This window comes from Rhipicephalus sanguineus, chromosome 8 (genome assembly GCF_013339695.2).
Source record: "Rhipicephalus sanguineus isolate Rsan-2018 chromosome 8, BIME_Rsan_1.4, whole genome shotgun sequence".
NCBI classification, from domain to species: Eukaryota; Metazoa; Arthropoda; class Arachnida; order Ixodida; family Ixodidae; genus Rhipicephalus; species Rhipicephalus sanguineus.
Window position 1 is genome coordinate 68,430,882 of NC_051183.1, and position 17,523 is coordinate 68,448,404.

Here is a 17,523-nt window from a genome sequence, read left to right on the forward strand (position 1 = left end):
CGACGGTCTAAAAGATGGGCGCCACACCGGTCGCAGCGATACTACTTGTCCTGACCGCGGCGTCCCACGGCTTTCACACTGACGTTACTAGAAACACGTCACTCGGTCTAGTTAAGGGTAACCGGCTCGTGGTACTCGGTCGTCCAGTCGAGGAGTACCTCGGTATCCCTTACGCCAAACCACCAATAGGAGGACTCCGTTTCACGCCACCACGACCTGCTGAACCATGGCAAGGTACTCTGGATGCCAGGAGCAGAAAAACCGCGTGTCCTCAGGTTTGTAGTCTTTTTACGACCACCGTCATAGCTACGGGGTGCAGTGTAACACTGCCAGCTCGAGGACGCCGGTTCTCTTCCCGGCCATGGCAGCCACATTTCGATGGGCACGCAGTGCAAGAACACCCATGTACTTATATTTAAATGCACGCAGAAAAATGCCAGGAAGTCTTAATCCTTTGTTCGCCACTACATGGAGCGTCTCATAGTGATATTGTGGTTCCAACCCGCAGCACCCAGTTATTGTTATTATTGTGCTTTTCGTACGATTAACTACTTGCCGGGCAAACGTCTTTCTTTGAGACAGAGTTCAAACGGCGCAGCCGTTCTCACTACACTTTAAGATTCGTGACCTAAGTGGATTTGGGACACCGTTTGACGCTTTTAACAGCGGAGCTAGTTATGCGAGCCGTTGGTTGTAATCCGTCCCCCGAAAATTATTATCATCATCAACAGGCACGCGCTAAGTTTATCCTCCTCTTCCTGTTCGTCCTCTTCATCTTCTGCTTCGTTCGTAGAAGACGTGCTCTGATTTCTCTGGCGCGTGGTTCTGATAAAAGTAAGGGGTGAAAGAACTAGTACAGAGATAGAGAGAGAGAGAGAGAGACAGAAAGAGATAGAAAGAAAGAGAAAGCGACAAATACAGGCAAAGAGAGAGAGAGAAGAAACGCAAGATAGACGGAAAGAAAAATGAAAGGAAGGGACAGAAAGAAAGGGGAGGCAAAATAGAGAGAGGGAGAGGAACACAAAAAAGATGGGAATAGCGAGAAAGATAGATAAGGAAATATATAGAAAAAGAAATAAATAGAAAGAAAACTGAGACACAAAAGAGAAAGAAAGAAAGAAAGAAAGAAAGTAAAAAATAAGCAGAAACAAAGAAGGCCGCCTAGTTTTTCTGTTCCTTCGGGCTTGGCACCACTATTGCGAAGATGTCTGCATTTTTCAAGAAAGGACAAACGTCGATGCATATCTACTACATGCGAGTGTGCTCCGCATCGCACTAATATAACAGCGTGGTAGGCTGGATAAACTTTTTTGAGATGATTAAATTCAAATTCGGAATTGGGATGAGCACCGCCATTATGTCAAAAAATATAGTTACAAGAACATTGCAGACAAAATAACAATGCTTTAATGGAAGAAAAGCTTCAAGCTTTTGTTTTCGCTTTTATATTACTTTTCAGTCTAAACTGACACTACCAATGACACCAAAATGGATATAAACAGACATGCCATGTTCCGGCACAACTCCATCAGTTAAGAAAGAATGGTCCTGGAGGCCTGATTTGCCTGCGGAACTATCGTTTTTCAGTGCGAACGAACTGCTGATTGCACTGTTCTAGTTCCGGTGGCATCATCATCATCATCATCATCATCAGCCTGTCTACGCCCACTGCAGGGCAAAGGCCTCTCCCATGTTCCGCCAATCAACCCGGTCCTGTGCTTTCTGTTGCCACGTTATACCTGCAAACTTCTTAATCTCATCTACCCACCTAATTTTATGTCTTCCCCTCACGCGTTTGCCCTCTCTTGGAATCCAGTCAGTCACCCTTAATGACCACCGGTTATCCTGCCGACGTGCTACGTGGCCGGCCCATATCCATTTCTTCTTCTTAATTTCAACTATGATATCCTTAACCCCCGTTTGTTCCCTGACCAACTCTGCTCTCTTCCTGTCTCTTAAGGTTACACCTATCATTTTCCTTTCCATCGCTCGCTGCGTCGTCCTCAATTTAAGCTGAACCCTCTTTGTAAGTCTCCAGGTTTCTGCTCCGTAGGTAAGTACCGGTAAGATGCAGCTGTTATATACCTTCCTCTTGAGAGATAGTGGTAGACTACCATTCATGATTTGATAATGCTGGTGGCATGTCTCATGTCAAAAGAAATTGGTACGAATCTCACATTAACAACATGTTGACGTGAGGACGCCGCTCCACTCGAGCCAGGAAATGTTCCCGATAGACCAGAATAAAAGTTGACGTCACCGTTAAAGCGTTGAACCAAGACCAATGCATAAAATGGCCAGAAATAGGCTCCGAAATTACAGAGAAAGTGCCACAACGCATTGCATTCGACTACATTTACCCTGAGTCACCCATTCATAGATGATAGCTATGTACCATTATGCAAAATTACTCGCATAATAATAACTAATGCGAACTACAGCGAACCCTTGTACGATCTTCTTAGAGAAGTGGGATATGCTTTGTCACGTTTTTGAAGGAGTCCACTGGCTTGAATGCAGTGCAGTTTTTCTATATATTCAGATATTCGGCGAACAAGAGCAGTACTTTAGTAGGCAATTCTTTTACACAGAAGTATCGTAATGCACAAGGTTCGTTTCCTACATCTGCAGGTAGTTTTCATCTCCCAAGGCTTGAATAACATCAAAGACACGCAACACTACCTGCGTCTGAATGTATAGGATACTCAATAAGGCGAAGACGGCTATATGTGCTTTATACCAGTAGCAGAACTGCTGAAGTAATAAAATCGCATTATTTTAAAATTTAGAACAAATAAATTCTGTGGTTAAGGCGTGCCTCCAAAATGCAAGCTCATGTAGTTGCGCGTTTATGGTAGCTGTGTAAATATTTTTTTCCGCAATAGCAAATCAGGGGATTGTACACCCATGACAATAAAAGGGCGTCGTAAGGAATAGAGTACCACTCAGTCATGATCGTGAAATATTAAAGAGATGAACCAGTCTTAAGGACCACTGAGAAATGTTCGCCTTTTCCGGAATGGTCTGCGTCGTTCTATTCTCACTTGCATTTCCCTCTTTCTCCTGAAATGAATTTCACAAACATGAATGATTGTGCATTTGTACTCCTGAAGCGCACTGTAGATGGTTATACTGGCCCGTAAAACACGAAGTCACCTAGCAATAACTTTGCCCTCATCAAAATCAGGTCGCCGTCACAAGGAATCTATCGCGCGCCCTCGAGCCTAGCAATGCAATGCCTCGGCTGTTAAGCTACCCACCGCGCGTTGCATACAGCGCCGGTTTTTGCAATCTCTGCAGGTGTTCACGATGCCCCACGCTTTCGGTAACATCGAACACACAGAAGACTGCCTACATCTGAACGTGTGGAGTCCCCAGAACCGAACCCAAGAAGCCGCTCCTGTTCTAGCTTGGATCCACGGCGGCGGTTTCATGCAGGGATCGTCTGGACAAAGCCTTTACAACGGCGCCGTGCTAGCCGCCAGGACTGGTCTGGTCATCGTGGGCCTGAACTACCGTCTCGGAATTCTCGGCTTCCTGGACGCCAACACGACGCAAGCGCCAGGCAACGTTGGCCTCATGGACCAGAACATGGCCCTCAAGTGGATCCGCGACCACATCGGACGCTTCGGCGGCGACCCTTTGAAAGTGACCATTTTCGGCGAGAGTTCGGGCGCTATGAGTGCCCACGCGCACGTCATCTCCCCAGTGAGCCGTGGATTATTCCTAAGAGCGTGTCTAATGAGCGGTACTCTACAGGGTCAAGGTTTCTATCAGACAGTGAACGAGAGCATGAGCAAGGGAAATACTATCGCCGTAGCACTCGGCTGCTCAGACAACGAGACGAACATGTTTACAGATCCAGATACAGTCGTCGCGTGCTTGCGCTCCAAAAACCCCTTCGAACTCGCTCGTTTAGCGAGCACGATATTCAAGCCCAAGATATTCCCTTTCCTGCCAACTTTTCCTAACAAATTCTTCCCCGTGGAACCCCGCCGAGCCGTCAAACAAGGATCCTTCAACGCAGCCGATCTCTTCGTCGGAGTCACTTCAGACGAAGGGGCGATAGCCCTCATGTTCCCCATCAGCAACGAAATCATCCCACGCGAATTCCACGGCGGCCTCACTGGAACCCAATTCGAAAGCTCAGTACGTGAACGCGTGTTCGCGTGGCTGAAGGCGGATTTCGCCAGACCGTTGGACGCGTACATACCCAAGAAGAATGACAGTCAGTCTCTGAGACGCGGTTATGTGGACTACCTAACGGACTCTCTGTTCGTTTGTCCCATGCACCTTACCGCGGAGGAAATTTCCAGCAAGGAACACTCTGTGTACACCTATGTATTTGGCCACCGGTCCAAGAAGAGTACGCTCCCACCCTGGATGGGAACTCCTCACGGCTGGGATGTCAGCTACACATTTGGGATGCCCCTTGTAAACCAAGAGCGTTTCAATGCTCAAGACATGAATGTCTCGGAAGTGGTGATCACGGCTGTGTCGACGTTCGCTTCAACAGGGTAAGTGAGCTAAAACGGATACTTCGGCGAGTAGGTTCATACTTACGAATGAATAAACGGCGCAAGGAAGTTCCAACACAAAGAAAGTGCACAAACACAGCACTCTCTATGTGCATCTTTCTGTATATTCTCTCTTTTTGCGCTGTTTAATATTTCTTAAAGGTATAGTTAGTGAAAATAAAATGTTTAGTCGAGCCAAGCTACACCCACCAAATAACAGCAATTGAATTACAGGGGCAGTTCCGACTTATCAGTTCATGTAGAGTGATATAAACATGCCACAGACACTAGGCGTCGGTAGATGTATATGAAAGTTTTCAATTCCTTAAATGGAGATGGGTCCACGCACGAATCGTCTGTGCGGAACGTCAAATGGTGAAAATCAAAGGCTCCCTTGTGGGATCTCACGGTAGGCAAACGGTGATGGTGCCATATGCCTGCCCCATTGCTTAGGTCCTATCAAGACATTTCGATGCTAATTCGCAATAAAAATTTACCTTTTAAGGTCTCTGAAGATTGCAGGGTGCACAGGTTGTATAATTTCCCCGTTACGAAATAATTGAAAACGAAAACGCAAGTCCTATTTTTATGGATTATGTATTTATTTAGACTCTTTCTTGGCTACACCGTCATTACATCTAATTTGCAGACAGTGTACTACAGAAAAGCTCGACAATGAAAGGCTTTTTGTCGTGGTATACACAAGATAATAAATGAGCTGTTAAATAGGACAGGTGCATTTAGGACTACTCTTGATCTCCAGTAGACGGAGGTTGATTGCACTGATGTGTACGTAACACCCAAACGTGCTGCATTGCCACACTCCCTACGTATCCTCTCATATGTTCATCGTCCAGTTAGTCTAGTGACGTCACCGCTAATTTAAAAAAAAAAACGCAATAACATTTTCAGTTTCACCCTCGAACTTGCAAGTTAAGGGCATTACATTGTTGAAATTTGACTACTGCTATCACACAAAGTACAAACCTATAATTGCCAAATGGGTTTCACTAGAACACCTGTATTCCTTTAAAACGTATGAATTACGCGATATATGGTTGAGAGTTTTGTTAAAAATTTCCCTTCACTGCCAAAATTAGGTAACGTATCTGTCTACAAACGGAAGCTAATGCCTAGTCAACAGAATATTAAGAAAGTAGATCTCAAGAAAACTGTGTAAGACGTAAAATTTGATCCCTTTTGCAGTGAGAATTTATCCTGAATTGGTATGTATTTGAAGTATAAATGTTTTACGCCATATACAGCACGTCTCTTTCAAGCATGCAGTTCCAATGCCACACGCTGCAAGGCCGATCGCGGTTAAGCCCGATCGGGTCCCAATTTCTGAACAGTCATTGGCTCCCATCGGCAGCTTGCGCAAACGAAGCAATCACAATCAAGAAGTTTGACCCGGATCAAACACGATCGCGATCTAAAGTGACCGTGTCACAGCGGTATGAGAAGTTTTGTCACATTCACCAGTGCGTCAAACTATGCCTTCAAAGTTTTCGTTTAGTCTTTCGTGGGCGGAGCCTTCATCCGATAGCCTGGCACACTGAACAAAAACAATGCCTTTTGTTATGCTGACATCATGCACTTATGCAATACGTAGTTCTCTTAAAATGATAGGAATTTTATATGAAGATATCTCTGATTTCTAGGTGTTCGTGCCCCGTAGGTCGTGCCTGAAAATCTGAATATTATGCTGTGACATCAATATCACAATTTTCTCTCGTTCTCAGGATACCACAGCTTCCCGGACAACACGAGTGGCCTAAGTACACCGCCGACAACCCGGTCTCCATGTATATTGCAGGTGACAACATAACAGAACTTCGTTCTTACCACATGGAAAAGTGCAACATATGGAAATCCTACTGGAATGTGTAAATCGTCATTAGGTATTAAAAGACCACTGTTTGAAGTACGCGCTCCGATATTCCGATGGCTCTTGCGTTCTTTTTTTCAAATATGAATTATTCAAAAACGTCATGTGTTCACAAACGCAACAAAATGTTCCGTTCACGGAAGCTGATATTTTGTTAATAAAAAAACTCACTGCCGTTATGTTGTGTGGACAGTTCCTATTTAATATCCTACCACTACATAGACAGAAGATACATGACTGGACAAAATCTTTCTAAATCAGCTTCGTCTTCTTCAAGTAAGGACCCATACAAGCGTAAAAAAAAAATACCAGGGCCGTTCCACTATGTCAAGGCGGGTGACGAGCAAAGCTAGTGTAGCGCATGGCAGAGACGTGACAATGAATTTTGATGAAAGGTACAGAAAAGCACAGAATTTTCACAAAAGGTACAGAAAGGTGCAGAATGCCCCTTTTGAACTGAGCGTATGTTCCGGTACACTTTTCTATTTGAGCAGCATGCGCGTTTTTGAAGCGATATGCGTTGCCTTGTCAGGCTTGCCACATGCGCTTGCAGTTCGTGTATGGTCTTGAGGAGCCATTGTGCAGCATAAGCCGCTTTGCCACACTTTGCACTTTGAGAGATTTTAGTGTACAAGTGGTGAGTAGTGCAGTTTGCCCAATTTCTGCGGCCAGCGTGTTTGCCAGCCGACAACCTGTTCCATTAGTGGATGAATGGTGGCCAGTAGGGCTTGTCCAATTTCTGGCGCACATGCCTACGCTACGTGATTTATACGTACGGATGGACAATTCGCCAAAGAATATACAGCTTCGCTATAAAACGGGACCATTCTATGCCATTTAGCTTCATTACCTTCAACAGCTGCTACTCACAATGTGGTCTTGGGGAGTCTGCTTATGTGAATGCTGCTACTTTACACAAACATTGAAGTAGATTCCAGTGAAAGTGGAATCGAATGTCCATGTACGCCTCTGCTCAATAGGCGCGAGGCGAAAGTGGAATCAGAGTTCGTCACCAAATGTTAACATGATTGCATAATGTTCACAAAAGGTGCGACTTGCCCGGTGACTTGCTCGGACTTGCCCTGCTAGCAACGTCAGTTTATCTTCGCCATTTACGTCAGTTTATGACAAGTTTATTAATTAAGCTCATCGAGACGTTTCCTTATAGCCACCTAATAACAACGTACATAGGCTAGCATAATTTTACATCGATTTAACTGGTTCCTTCGTGACTTGAGCCAGAAAGAATCAAACATTATTGTACGACAAGTTAAAAAATAGAAACGAAAACACGCTCGCATACTCAGGCACCGGAGTGACGTAGTCGTTTAGCGAGTCCCGTTGACCACAGAAACTTAAGCGCCTTCGTGGCTTTCTCGTTGGAAGCTCCAACGTTCCGGCACTCCAAAATTGATTGCTGGAAAAGCGGCCGGTCATCGAGGTTGGCTAACGTTTTTTTAACCCTTTCTCGTTTTTCTTCCTTACCGCTTCCCCAGTGCAGGGTAGCAAACCGGAAAATTTCCTTCTGGTTAACCTCCCTGCCTTTCACTTAACCTTTCTCTCTTTCTGTCTTGCACGGCCAGGCACGTGTTCTCTTCGCCCAGAGGTGGGTGACTTCGTCAATCCAGCTAGCCATGTCTTGCAGCCAACGCCCGAATCCTTTCCACCAGCTGGAGCTGGTCCTCGGAGTTTAGTGACGTCATCAACGCCTCCCACTGGTCTTCTTGATTTCTTGTGCTCTATTTTCGTCTATCGTCAGGATTCTTGTGTTGTTTCGGCATCCCTACATTATGTGGTAAATGGTGTTAGCAGTCTCCGGGCCGTATCTGCAGTTCCTATGGAAGTTGCCGGGGGTAGATTGCGTGGAGTAGAGTTCCAGCGTGGTGGATCAAATAGGCAGAGAGCTCGCTGCCACTTCGACACACGCAAATCATCCAACCACCGCAGAAGAACTGGGAATCACTTTATCAATCAGAACAACTTCTTCGTCAGGAACCACCGTGACTGATCACAAGAAGCGTGGCGAATACTCCTAAAAGGATCAGTTAGCAGATCAGCCCTTCAAATTCTCCTCAAGTGCGACTTCGAAGACGCAAGTATCCACTGGACACCGGGGCATGACTTGACCAAAATAAGACAATACCTTTGCTTTGAATGAAAATTTGAGATCAATTTCCTTTATGACCGATATATCTGTTCATTTTGTAGTCCCGCGATTATAAGAAATCTTCAGCGTTTTGGAGAAGAAACTTCAGCGTACTAGAAGATACGGGGTCAGTGATATGGCGAATAAACATTGCAAAGAATCCGGAAGCAACACATTTTTTATCTCGTTTGGGAAGTAACTAGCGTATGAAATACCGTCCTGCAGAAACGGTTGGGGGCCACATACCGACTTTCTTTAACTTTTGCCTGGTAGTCCGGTTGTTCTTGTTTGGATTCCCGGATATAGGCTGTGGCTTGGGGCAAAATCTAACTTCAATATCACCGACAAATGGAGTTAAAGCATTTCATGCTTAGCAAAATTTTGCTGTAGTGTAACATTTTTGCAAGGTCCACGCATCGCACCCACAGGAAAACCCGTGTGTTAACTAGGCAAAGTTTAGTTTGAATGTTATCATATTTGCGTTTCGTAATTTTTCAGTGACCACTATTGCTCATTGTCCTATTCTCGGCTACAACCTCAGAATAAATGCAAGCTCCCCTTACAAAAATATCTGGTGACATTAAGTTGACGGTCTGAAGACAATTTTTACTAGAAGCTACCAACAATCAAAAGAGGGTCTACTAACTGTCTTTATACGTCTGTACCAACATTGTATCAACGCTCTGGCTGCAAATGGCCACCAACTTTGAACAGACTCGTGTTCATAGGCTGTCTAGTGACCATGTAGTAACGCCCTATCAACAATGCTAAATAGACACCCTTGTAACATTCTCTCAATAGAAAGACTGTCCATGAGAAGTCTGTTAACCATCTAGTAACCTGTGTCCTAATACACTCTGCTAGCAGTTGGTTACAATAATTTTCTTGAAGCATGCTCATGCACGCTCTGTTAACGATTTGTTGGTTGGTACACGGGGTTTAACGTCCCACAGCGACTAAACGCCGCGTGCAGGGCTCTGGATAACTTCAACCACTTCAGGTTTTTTAACGTCCGTTGACTACGCGCAGTACACGCGCCTCTCAGATTTCTTCTCCGTCGAAATGCACCGCCAAGGCCAACATCGAACACCCGCCTTTCGGCTCAGCAGTCGAGCACCGTAACTAAGTCATCGCGGCGGTTACAAACACTGCCTACAAACCCATGACTTTCGGCAACATGCGTATGCGGTATGTGTGAACGTGTTGCTTGCAGAAGACAACGCAATCTAGAAGATGCGTGAGCGAGAAAAAATCGACGGAAGGTTGCATTAAAAATCTTTTATTTAGAGTAGATTACACTAGTGGTTTAAAACTATTTACATTCAATAATAGTCACACATGTCACCCGTTGAATACGCAAAGAAAAAAAAACTCGAAGTGAACACATTTCAAACGCACTCACGATTCACAGAACCATTTGAACACATACATTAACATTAGCACAGTTGAACGCTGTTGATATCACAGTAAACTAACATGTGAACCTTTGCATAAAGCGCTTTAATAATAATAGATAAGGATATTGCAGTAAAATTCGATTGAGCCAAGTGAACCTGCTACATCCGCCAATCAAGAATTTAAAGTTCGATTTTAGAAATAACACTAGTTATAAAACACCAACCAAAATGAAGCGTTTGGCAAGTTAGTAACTATGATGTCACATCTCAGTAGCCCATACTGTCACATGATACCTCAGGTAAGAAGAAAAAGAAACAGTGCGACACATCCAAACAAGGCCGACACACGCACACACAGACACACACTGCTAAGCTCGAGGTATTATTCTGACGAAGACATGAACTGTCCCGCATATCACGCATGAAAACCTGCCATGTGTACCAGTTCGATAGGCAAGAACGTAGAAATATAAGACCAAATGAAAAAAAAATGAAGCACACCATAACAACAGAACACACAAGAAAGGGCGGACAATAGTTAATGCTTAGAACAGATTAGATGAGATAACAAAAGATCGATGAGACGTAAGAGCAGTCAACGTGTGGCATTATCTGTAGCTCGAGATTCGCGAGTGCTGCTGGTTTCTCGCTGCGGTGGTCTCCGCCGAAAACAGTGACGGCCTCTTGCCACGTGTCGATGTTCTTGCCGGGAACACTTCCTTAGTATTTTCACAACATCGCGTTCCCGCTACCCATATCCGCGAGCGGTCAGACTGGCTCTCGCCGCAACAGCGGCCCAGGTCGCGGGAAGTCCACAACCACGTGTGGCTCACACGAGGAAATTTCTACAGCGCTTCACTTCACCACAAACGATGACATCGGTATCACAAACCTAGAATTACGTAGCATCACTTTCAATCAAACAAGTCTACAAACGTAAATGAATGTTTTGAAAAGCACACGAAAACTCGAAAAATGGGCGAGTGACGTGCAACTGCGCCCACTCCACGACGATGCGCAAAGGGAAAAGACGAGCAGGTCTAAACTCTGCGGAACCGCAGCTTGTGTGATGTAGCTCGCCGGGTGCCGGAGGAGAGAGGAGTGAGAATACCTTGTCAGGCGATTTTCGGGACAATGGGGCGAGTTTATCCCCACAGCACAGCCGCGCAGCAAGTCATTTGAGCTGTTATTCTGAGCAACCCGTGGAAAAAAAAGAGGTACAAATCATGCACCAGACGTTCATAAAAGCAGGTACACGGGTCGGAACTGCATTTTTTTTATCGTACTTCACACGCAGGAATAATAATAATAATAATAATAATAATAATAATAATAATAATAATAATAATAATAATAATGAATTCCCTGTTTTTAAAAGCTTCTGAGTAGCAATGAATGAAAGAGATGCTTTCTACTGTCAGAGGGCAAGGTTATTTGTGATCTGTGCAGTTTATGAGCACGCACTCAGTGCCTGGAATGATGGAGGGACGTAGTGCTGTAAATGTCTCAGGTTCGGTTCAGCGCGTATTCAGAAGAACGCCTTGCGCTAAAAGCATTCGTGTGGGAATATTTCGGTGAATCCTGATGCTGGACATATGAACCCGGTAGTGAGCAATGACAACGTAGCAGAGAAACATTGCGAGTTTGTTCCATGAGTATTATGGCAGATGTTATCGAATTTCGACTGCTTGGAAGTGCCCAGCATATGGGTAAAGAAGTAGGCATCGATGGAGTTAATTATTTTGTGATGGCTACCTTTTTGGGCAGAAGAGTGATTTTGCTACAGTGAACACTGTTGATCATGGGGATAAGGGAAAACTGAAGGAAGGAAGAAATGACACGCCTCCCCCCCCCCCCCCTGCGTCGTATGGAAAATTCATGAAGCACACCAATTCATGAAGGGGCTTCGGTGCGGGAGCCTTTCTCATATAAAACTGCTGCATACGTACACGCAACGAGGACCTGGATGGATGCCATATTATTACATCTGTGTAGGTCCTCGTCGGTACGTGCTTAAACTTACGTCAAGAGTATGACATACGCGTTTCGGGGCTGGGAAAGTGTGGAAAGGTTTAATGTTCGATGACTTCGCATCTCTAGCTAAAGGTAACTCATCTTTTCAAGGTACATTTAAGATATCAGGTGTTGTATTCAGAATAGTCTTTATACGTCAGTAAGAAGGAGGGCTTTAGATGGTCTACATAATATAGTCGTTATAAAACAGTAAGAAGGAGGCCTTTAGACGGTCTACATAAAATAGTCTTTATACAAAAGTAAGAAGGAGGTCTTTAGACGGTCTATTGACAAATGTTACTAGATCGCAAATGTCACAAGACGGTCGCCAATGACAATAGATGGCTACTAGGTGGTCTACTCAATATTACTAGCGATTTTTGTAAGGGGATCCAGACAGAAAATTTGCATACTTGCTCTTACCACAAAAAGTTTATTGAACCAGTTCACACGCAAGCTCTAGAGGCGCTTATAAAATAAATACTTGTAAAATGCGCAAGTATAATTTATGCAAACGCTAGACGCAATCTTATGCAGGCTGCAGTAATACACTAAGCTACCAAGCAACTTATGCAACCTCCCTGCCTTTCTCTCGTTTTATTATACCTCTCTCTCACAGCAGCGTGCTCAAAGATACTGTCATATTATGGCTGTGGCCGATTAGGGTCTCAAGTTAGAGAGATACGACAGCGCAGTTTGTATGAAATGTGACTGGCCGGGTTTTTGTAATCGGTTCACTTTTGCAGTTTAGAACCGCCGTCAGAGTGAAGAAGACACCCAGGTTTTGTGCTTCCTTCGGCGAGTGGCTTAACGTATTGCAACTTTCGCTCACAGCTCAACCATTAGGGTGATCTTTCGCCAGAACACGGCTCAGAGCTGGAGTGTCCCACCACGCTGAGCTCGCTCTCCTGCTCCCCGGAACTAGGCTTCCGCCTTCAGTGCACACGCAGGTGTAGCGAAGTAAATTTGGTTAAAGCCGAGTGTGCGGAATTCACCCGTTCATCGCGTGTTGTGCACAATATAAGGTAGCACCATATGTCGCCGCTTTCAGGCAAAAGGTGAGGCACACTCTCTGTCTGAAGTCTGCAAGCCTTGTGGGAGTTCTCTGCAGGTGTACTTTTCTGCAACCACTGTTTCTTATGAAGATGACATCCTGGAGTTCAGATGATTCCATTAGAGAATTCTGGACGCAATGCAGCGAACTGAAATATACCACAGGAAAGTTAAACGTTTATGCAACTGAAATTCTAAGAGTTTAACACAGGCGCCCACAAGCGCGATGCGTACCTAAGCTCTTGTGTTTTTTTTTTTTTTTGCTCTCCTGGGAGGCGCTTGGCGAAGAGAAGAAGGCAGGCATAGTACAAAAGAACGCTAGAGCCTGGAAACCCAACGTCATTAAACCTCAACATTTAAACTGCATACAAAATGAGGAATAAAAGATGGTTCGGAGCAGTGCCACTTAAGTACAAGCAAATTTCCACATAAATATTCACGATATTATTCCAAAAAGTATTGAAATTTGTAGATGCTGCAGCATTAGGGTTGAAAAGTAAACGAGAAAGCTGGTGACATTGCGACCATCCGAGAGATACTCTTCTTGAGCCACAAGGATGGTTGCTTACGACCGGCTAGTTATGAGTTAAGATAGACAATACCTGAAAGCGTTCGCAAAGTTGCAAAGTACGAACGTGAACGACTACTCACTAACTAAGCAAGAAAAGAGGTGGTAGTAATAAGCATTCAATCCCTTGTAGACCCTCTGTCCTCCACCTCTCCTCACTGTGACATCTAAAGGTTCGGAAAGTAAAAGTGACCATGCTTGTGTGTCTAAAATCTGCAGGTAATAATATCTGGGGTTTAACGTAGTGATGCAGAACTATCGATGGTACTATCGATACTATCGATAGCTGAGTCACTATCGAGCTATCGATAGTCAAAAATACTATCGATAGTGCTATCGATAGTAAGAAATTCGATGGTACTATCGATAGTATAAAAATAACATCGCCGACTCACTGCAGGATAAACTCGGTTCCCCGCGCGCGTGGTACATAGTGCAGCCGGAGGAGCAGGCTCAAAGGCAAGAAAGTTGACATGATTGTGTTCCACCAGAGTGCTTTGCTGACACATTATCATAAAGTGAAACTTTTCAGCTGTAGCGGAATGGAAGCCTTTACATGTGGTGGGACTGCGCGGCTTCAAATTGATATTGCATTTTATATCAAAATAAAAAAAATATCAAGAAGTTAACTGTAAGCTGTAACTCGTTGCTTTTGGATACGAATTTCTTGATGGATATAGTCCGCCATTTTCACTGCGGAAATAGATAATTTCTCGGCCAAAAATTGGTCATAAATTAAGCGAAGCTGGTAGTAGGCTATCGCAAATATTTTGACAATATGGCCTGCCAGCAACCGCATCATTGTTCACACCGCTATCGATAGTATTGTCACGTGGTTGTGACGGTGAAGAATGCTGCAGCAAGACTGGGAAATACGGAGCTCTTTATTTGGGCGAACTTGTGCCCAGAAAATCAAAACTCAAAATACAAGCGATACATGCTACGCACTGATCGCCGGGAGCAGTCGTCAGCCGTTGAGTAATTTGATCATCGTTGGAGCGCGTCCTCCTTTATACATCAGTCATCAAACCGTTCCGCGTTATCGCTGGTGCTCGCTTAAGCTCTCGAATAACTTTGGCTATTCGCGTCCGGCGCGTAATCTTAACAGAATGATCACAAACAATTGTGAAGCTTCTCAAACATTACGGCGCGGTCTGCGTCAAGCGTTGCTAACAGTCTGTGTGGGTGAAACCCGAATACGTCAAAACAAAGCAATAAACACGCGTGGCAGTAATATAGTAATATCGTTACTGTAATATTACCGATGGTACTACCGATTGCACTATCGATAGTTTGTCGATAGTAGCACTATCGATAGTTTGTTTACACTATCAATAGTTTCAAAAGAACTATGGATACTATCGATAGTCAATTTACCGATAGTTCTGCATCACTAGTTTAACGTCCCAAAACCACAATATGATTATGAAAGACGCCGTAGTGTAGGGCTCCGGAAATTTTGACCACCTGAGGTTCTTTAACTGCAGGCAGAACGGGCTATATAACGTAATGGGCCCCTCACCACCTCGCGTTCAGAGATGAGGGAGTGGTTTCTTCCTCACCTTCGCTACCCTTCCTACAGGCCATATTACCCCTTGCCACTTATTTCTTAAAAGCACGTGTGTCATGTCAGCACTAAGCGTTGACCCTATCAAGATTTCGCGCTTGTCGGCTACACGGTGTTATCTCCGTTTGCGCAGTCGCCAACACAGAAAATGAAGTGGAATCAGCTGACCGCGCACGGTAGTCATGCGAGGCAAGGAAGAACGGAGCGCCTGCTGCATCGCAAAGCAGTGCAGGAGACAATTCAGGTCTGATATGTCGCTTATATAGACCAATCCATAGTATGTACTATATAGACGCCACGGGAATCACTGTTCTCCTTCACGAAGTGCGCCAGAAAGACGCCAGAAATATTTTTCAGAGCCTGGTGAGGGCACTTTTAAGGCAGGTAGTTCCGTGAAATAAGTGGCCGCTCAACGCGCTTGTCGCAAAATGCCCTCCGTTATCGTTATCAGGCCAAACAATGGCGTGAAGCATCTTCTTATCAGATACGCGCTGCTATTATCAGAAGCAAAGCCTCAAACATGCAACACACGGGGAGCTACGTAGTCACCACAGCTGAGCGAATGCGAGAGATTTTTACCTATAGTTTCTTCTCACCGGCTTCACAAGTAGCATCTTTCCTGGGCCTTTATTCGAAGTGAATGTGAGTGCAGTTTACATATATTGCCTCGTCATTTAAATCGGGACTTGAATCATGCATTCTACATTGCGTACTATTCTCTTTCTTCCGTTTCAAAAGAATTAGCACCGTTTGTGGGGTGCACAGGCGAACTTAACGGCTTTTTCGTGTGAATGAGGCTTCTATATTTTCTCGTATAACGTAATACATCTGAAGCGCGATGCAGAACGTCATTGATGTAAATGTTCAAAGTGACATTATAATGGATTTTGAGGAGCGTTCTGGTGCAGCTGACACTGCAACCTCGGGCTAGACTATTTTAGAAGTACTCAAACTATACACCAGTCAAACAAAAGAGCGTAATCAAGGCAAGAAAATGTTACATATTAAGCACTTGTCACATGATGATTTTTTACGTTAACATAGCGCTAGACGTGGCCGCTCGAGGTAATTCCGATGTGGTCATGAAATCGAATGTGAAGCATCAGAAAGTATTGTGCAGCTCTTAAGAGATGATTGGAAAGAAGAGCTGCATGGGACGTGCCAAACGTACTATTTACTCTCTTTTTTTAGAAATTGTTTTGTTCAAAGTGATGCAATACGTACTAGAATACTGACAAATGACATATCAAGGGCATTCTTTCCAAACCAATAATGTGTCAGCAATTTTAACAAAAATATCCCCAAAACTTGTACAACCATACGCGGTTCCCACTATTCAAGAATTGGCTAGCGCAGTGCGATAACTACAGGAGGGTATGCACAGATGCCAAAAAAATTTGAGCATTATGTTCAATGTTGTCGCAATAAAGTGGCGACATCCCCAGCACAGCTGCCGAAGTCAATCCACGCTGTAATAAATGTGCTTTTTTAGATGCCGCGTATTTCTACTAGCGGTATTCCCAACAGTGGTTAACAAAGGCGATAGATACTATTACTTATGCCCCTAGTACGTCACATGCACCTTAAGCAGCCAACGAAAACATAAACACTATGCTTAGAAAGGCGATGTTCAGTAAAACAGACTGGCGGGCAAGTTGGTACAGCATATCGAAGACTTAGCGCACGTCCTTGGGATTTCGTGCGCTAAGTCTTCGATAGATTAGAAAGGCGGAGTGTCTTATTTTTGCCAGTCAATTTACTGATTGTAAATAGGACATTCCGTGTTGGTTTCTCTTGTTCGTCAACAGTCTTTCGCACCATGCCCAAGCAGTCATCGACCAGTTCTACCTTTCTCTTTCTGCAAACATTGCTTACGGAAAGCATTATGGCTGAAGCAGCGAACTAGCGTTAACGTCATTAAAGAACAAGAATCGGAATGGTTGTTAATTTGCGATATTACGCAGCAACTCGAGAACAACTTGAATGACACACGAGCGATCGCGTCTCTCGACTCCCTTGTCTTTCGTTCTAACATCTGCTTTCGCAAATCACAGAATTCAAAGCTGTGATCGGGAGGTGTAAAAAGACTACAATTTTCATTTTTCTCAGCACAGATGGGGTCTATCTAAAGCAAACAAAACAGGCAGTATAGAATACGGATACAATGAACTTTATTGCCAACAGTCCCGAGAGATATACGGGCCACCCTAAGGCCGCATGTGTGGCCTGTCCCACCTGACGGCGGGTAGCACAAGCCTAACCGCCGCATTGTGGGCCCTCCTGACGGGCCAGAATTGAGAGACTAAATCGGAGTTCCGTAGGTAAGGGCACCCCTTTTAATCAGTGATTTGATTGGAGCCCCATAACGAGGGGC

The 17,523-nt window shown here is 44.5% G+C and overlaps 1 protein-coding gene across 1 annotated transcript in view; it reads left to right on the forward strand.

Moving 5' to 3' along the window:
• The first annotated feature begins 14 nt into the window (after positions 1–14).
• LOC119403293 (acetylcholinesterase) overlaps positions 15–17,523 on the forward strand; it is a 30,704-nt gene continuing 13,195 nt past the window's right edge. Inside the window, exons 1-2 of the mRNA XM_049418263.1 lie at positions 15–275; positions 3,301–4,517. Coding sequence (XP_049274220.1) covers positions 15–275; positions 3,301–4,517 — 1,478 coding nt within the window. The remainder of the gene's footprint in view (positions 276–3,300; positions 4,518–17,523) is intronic.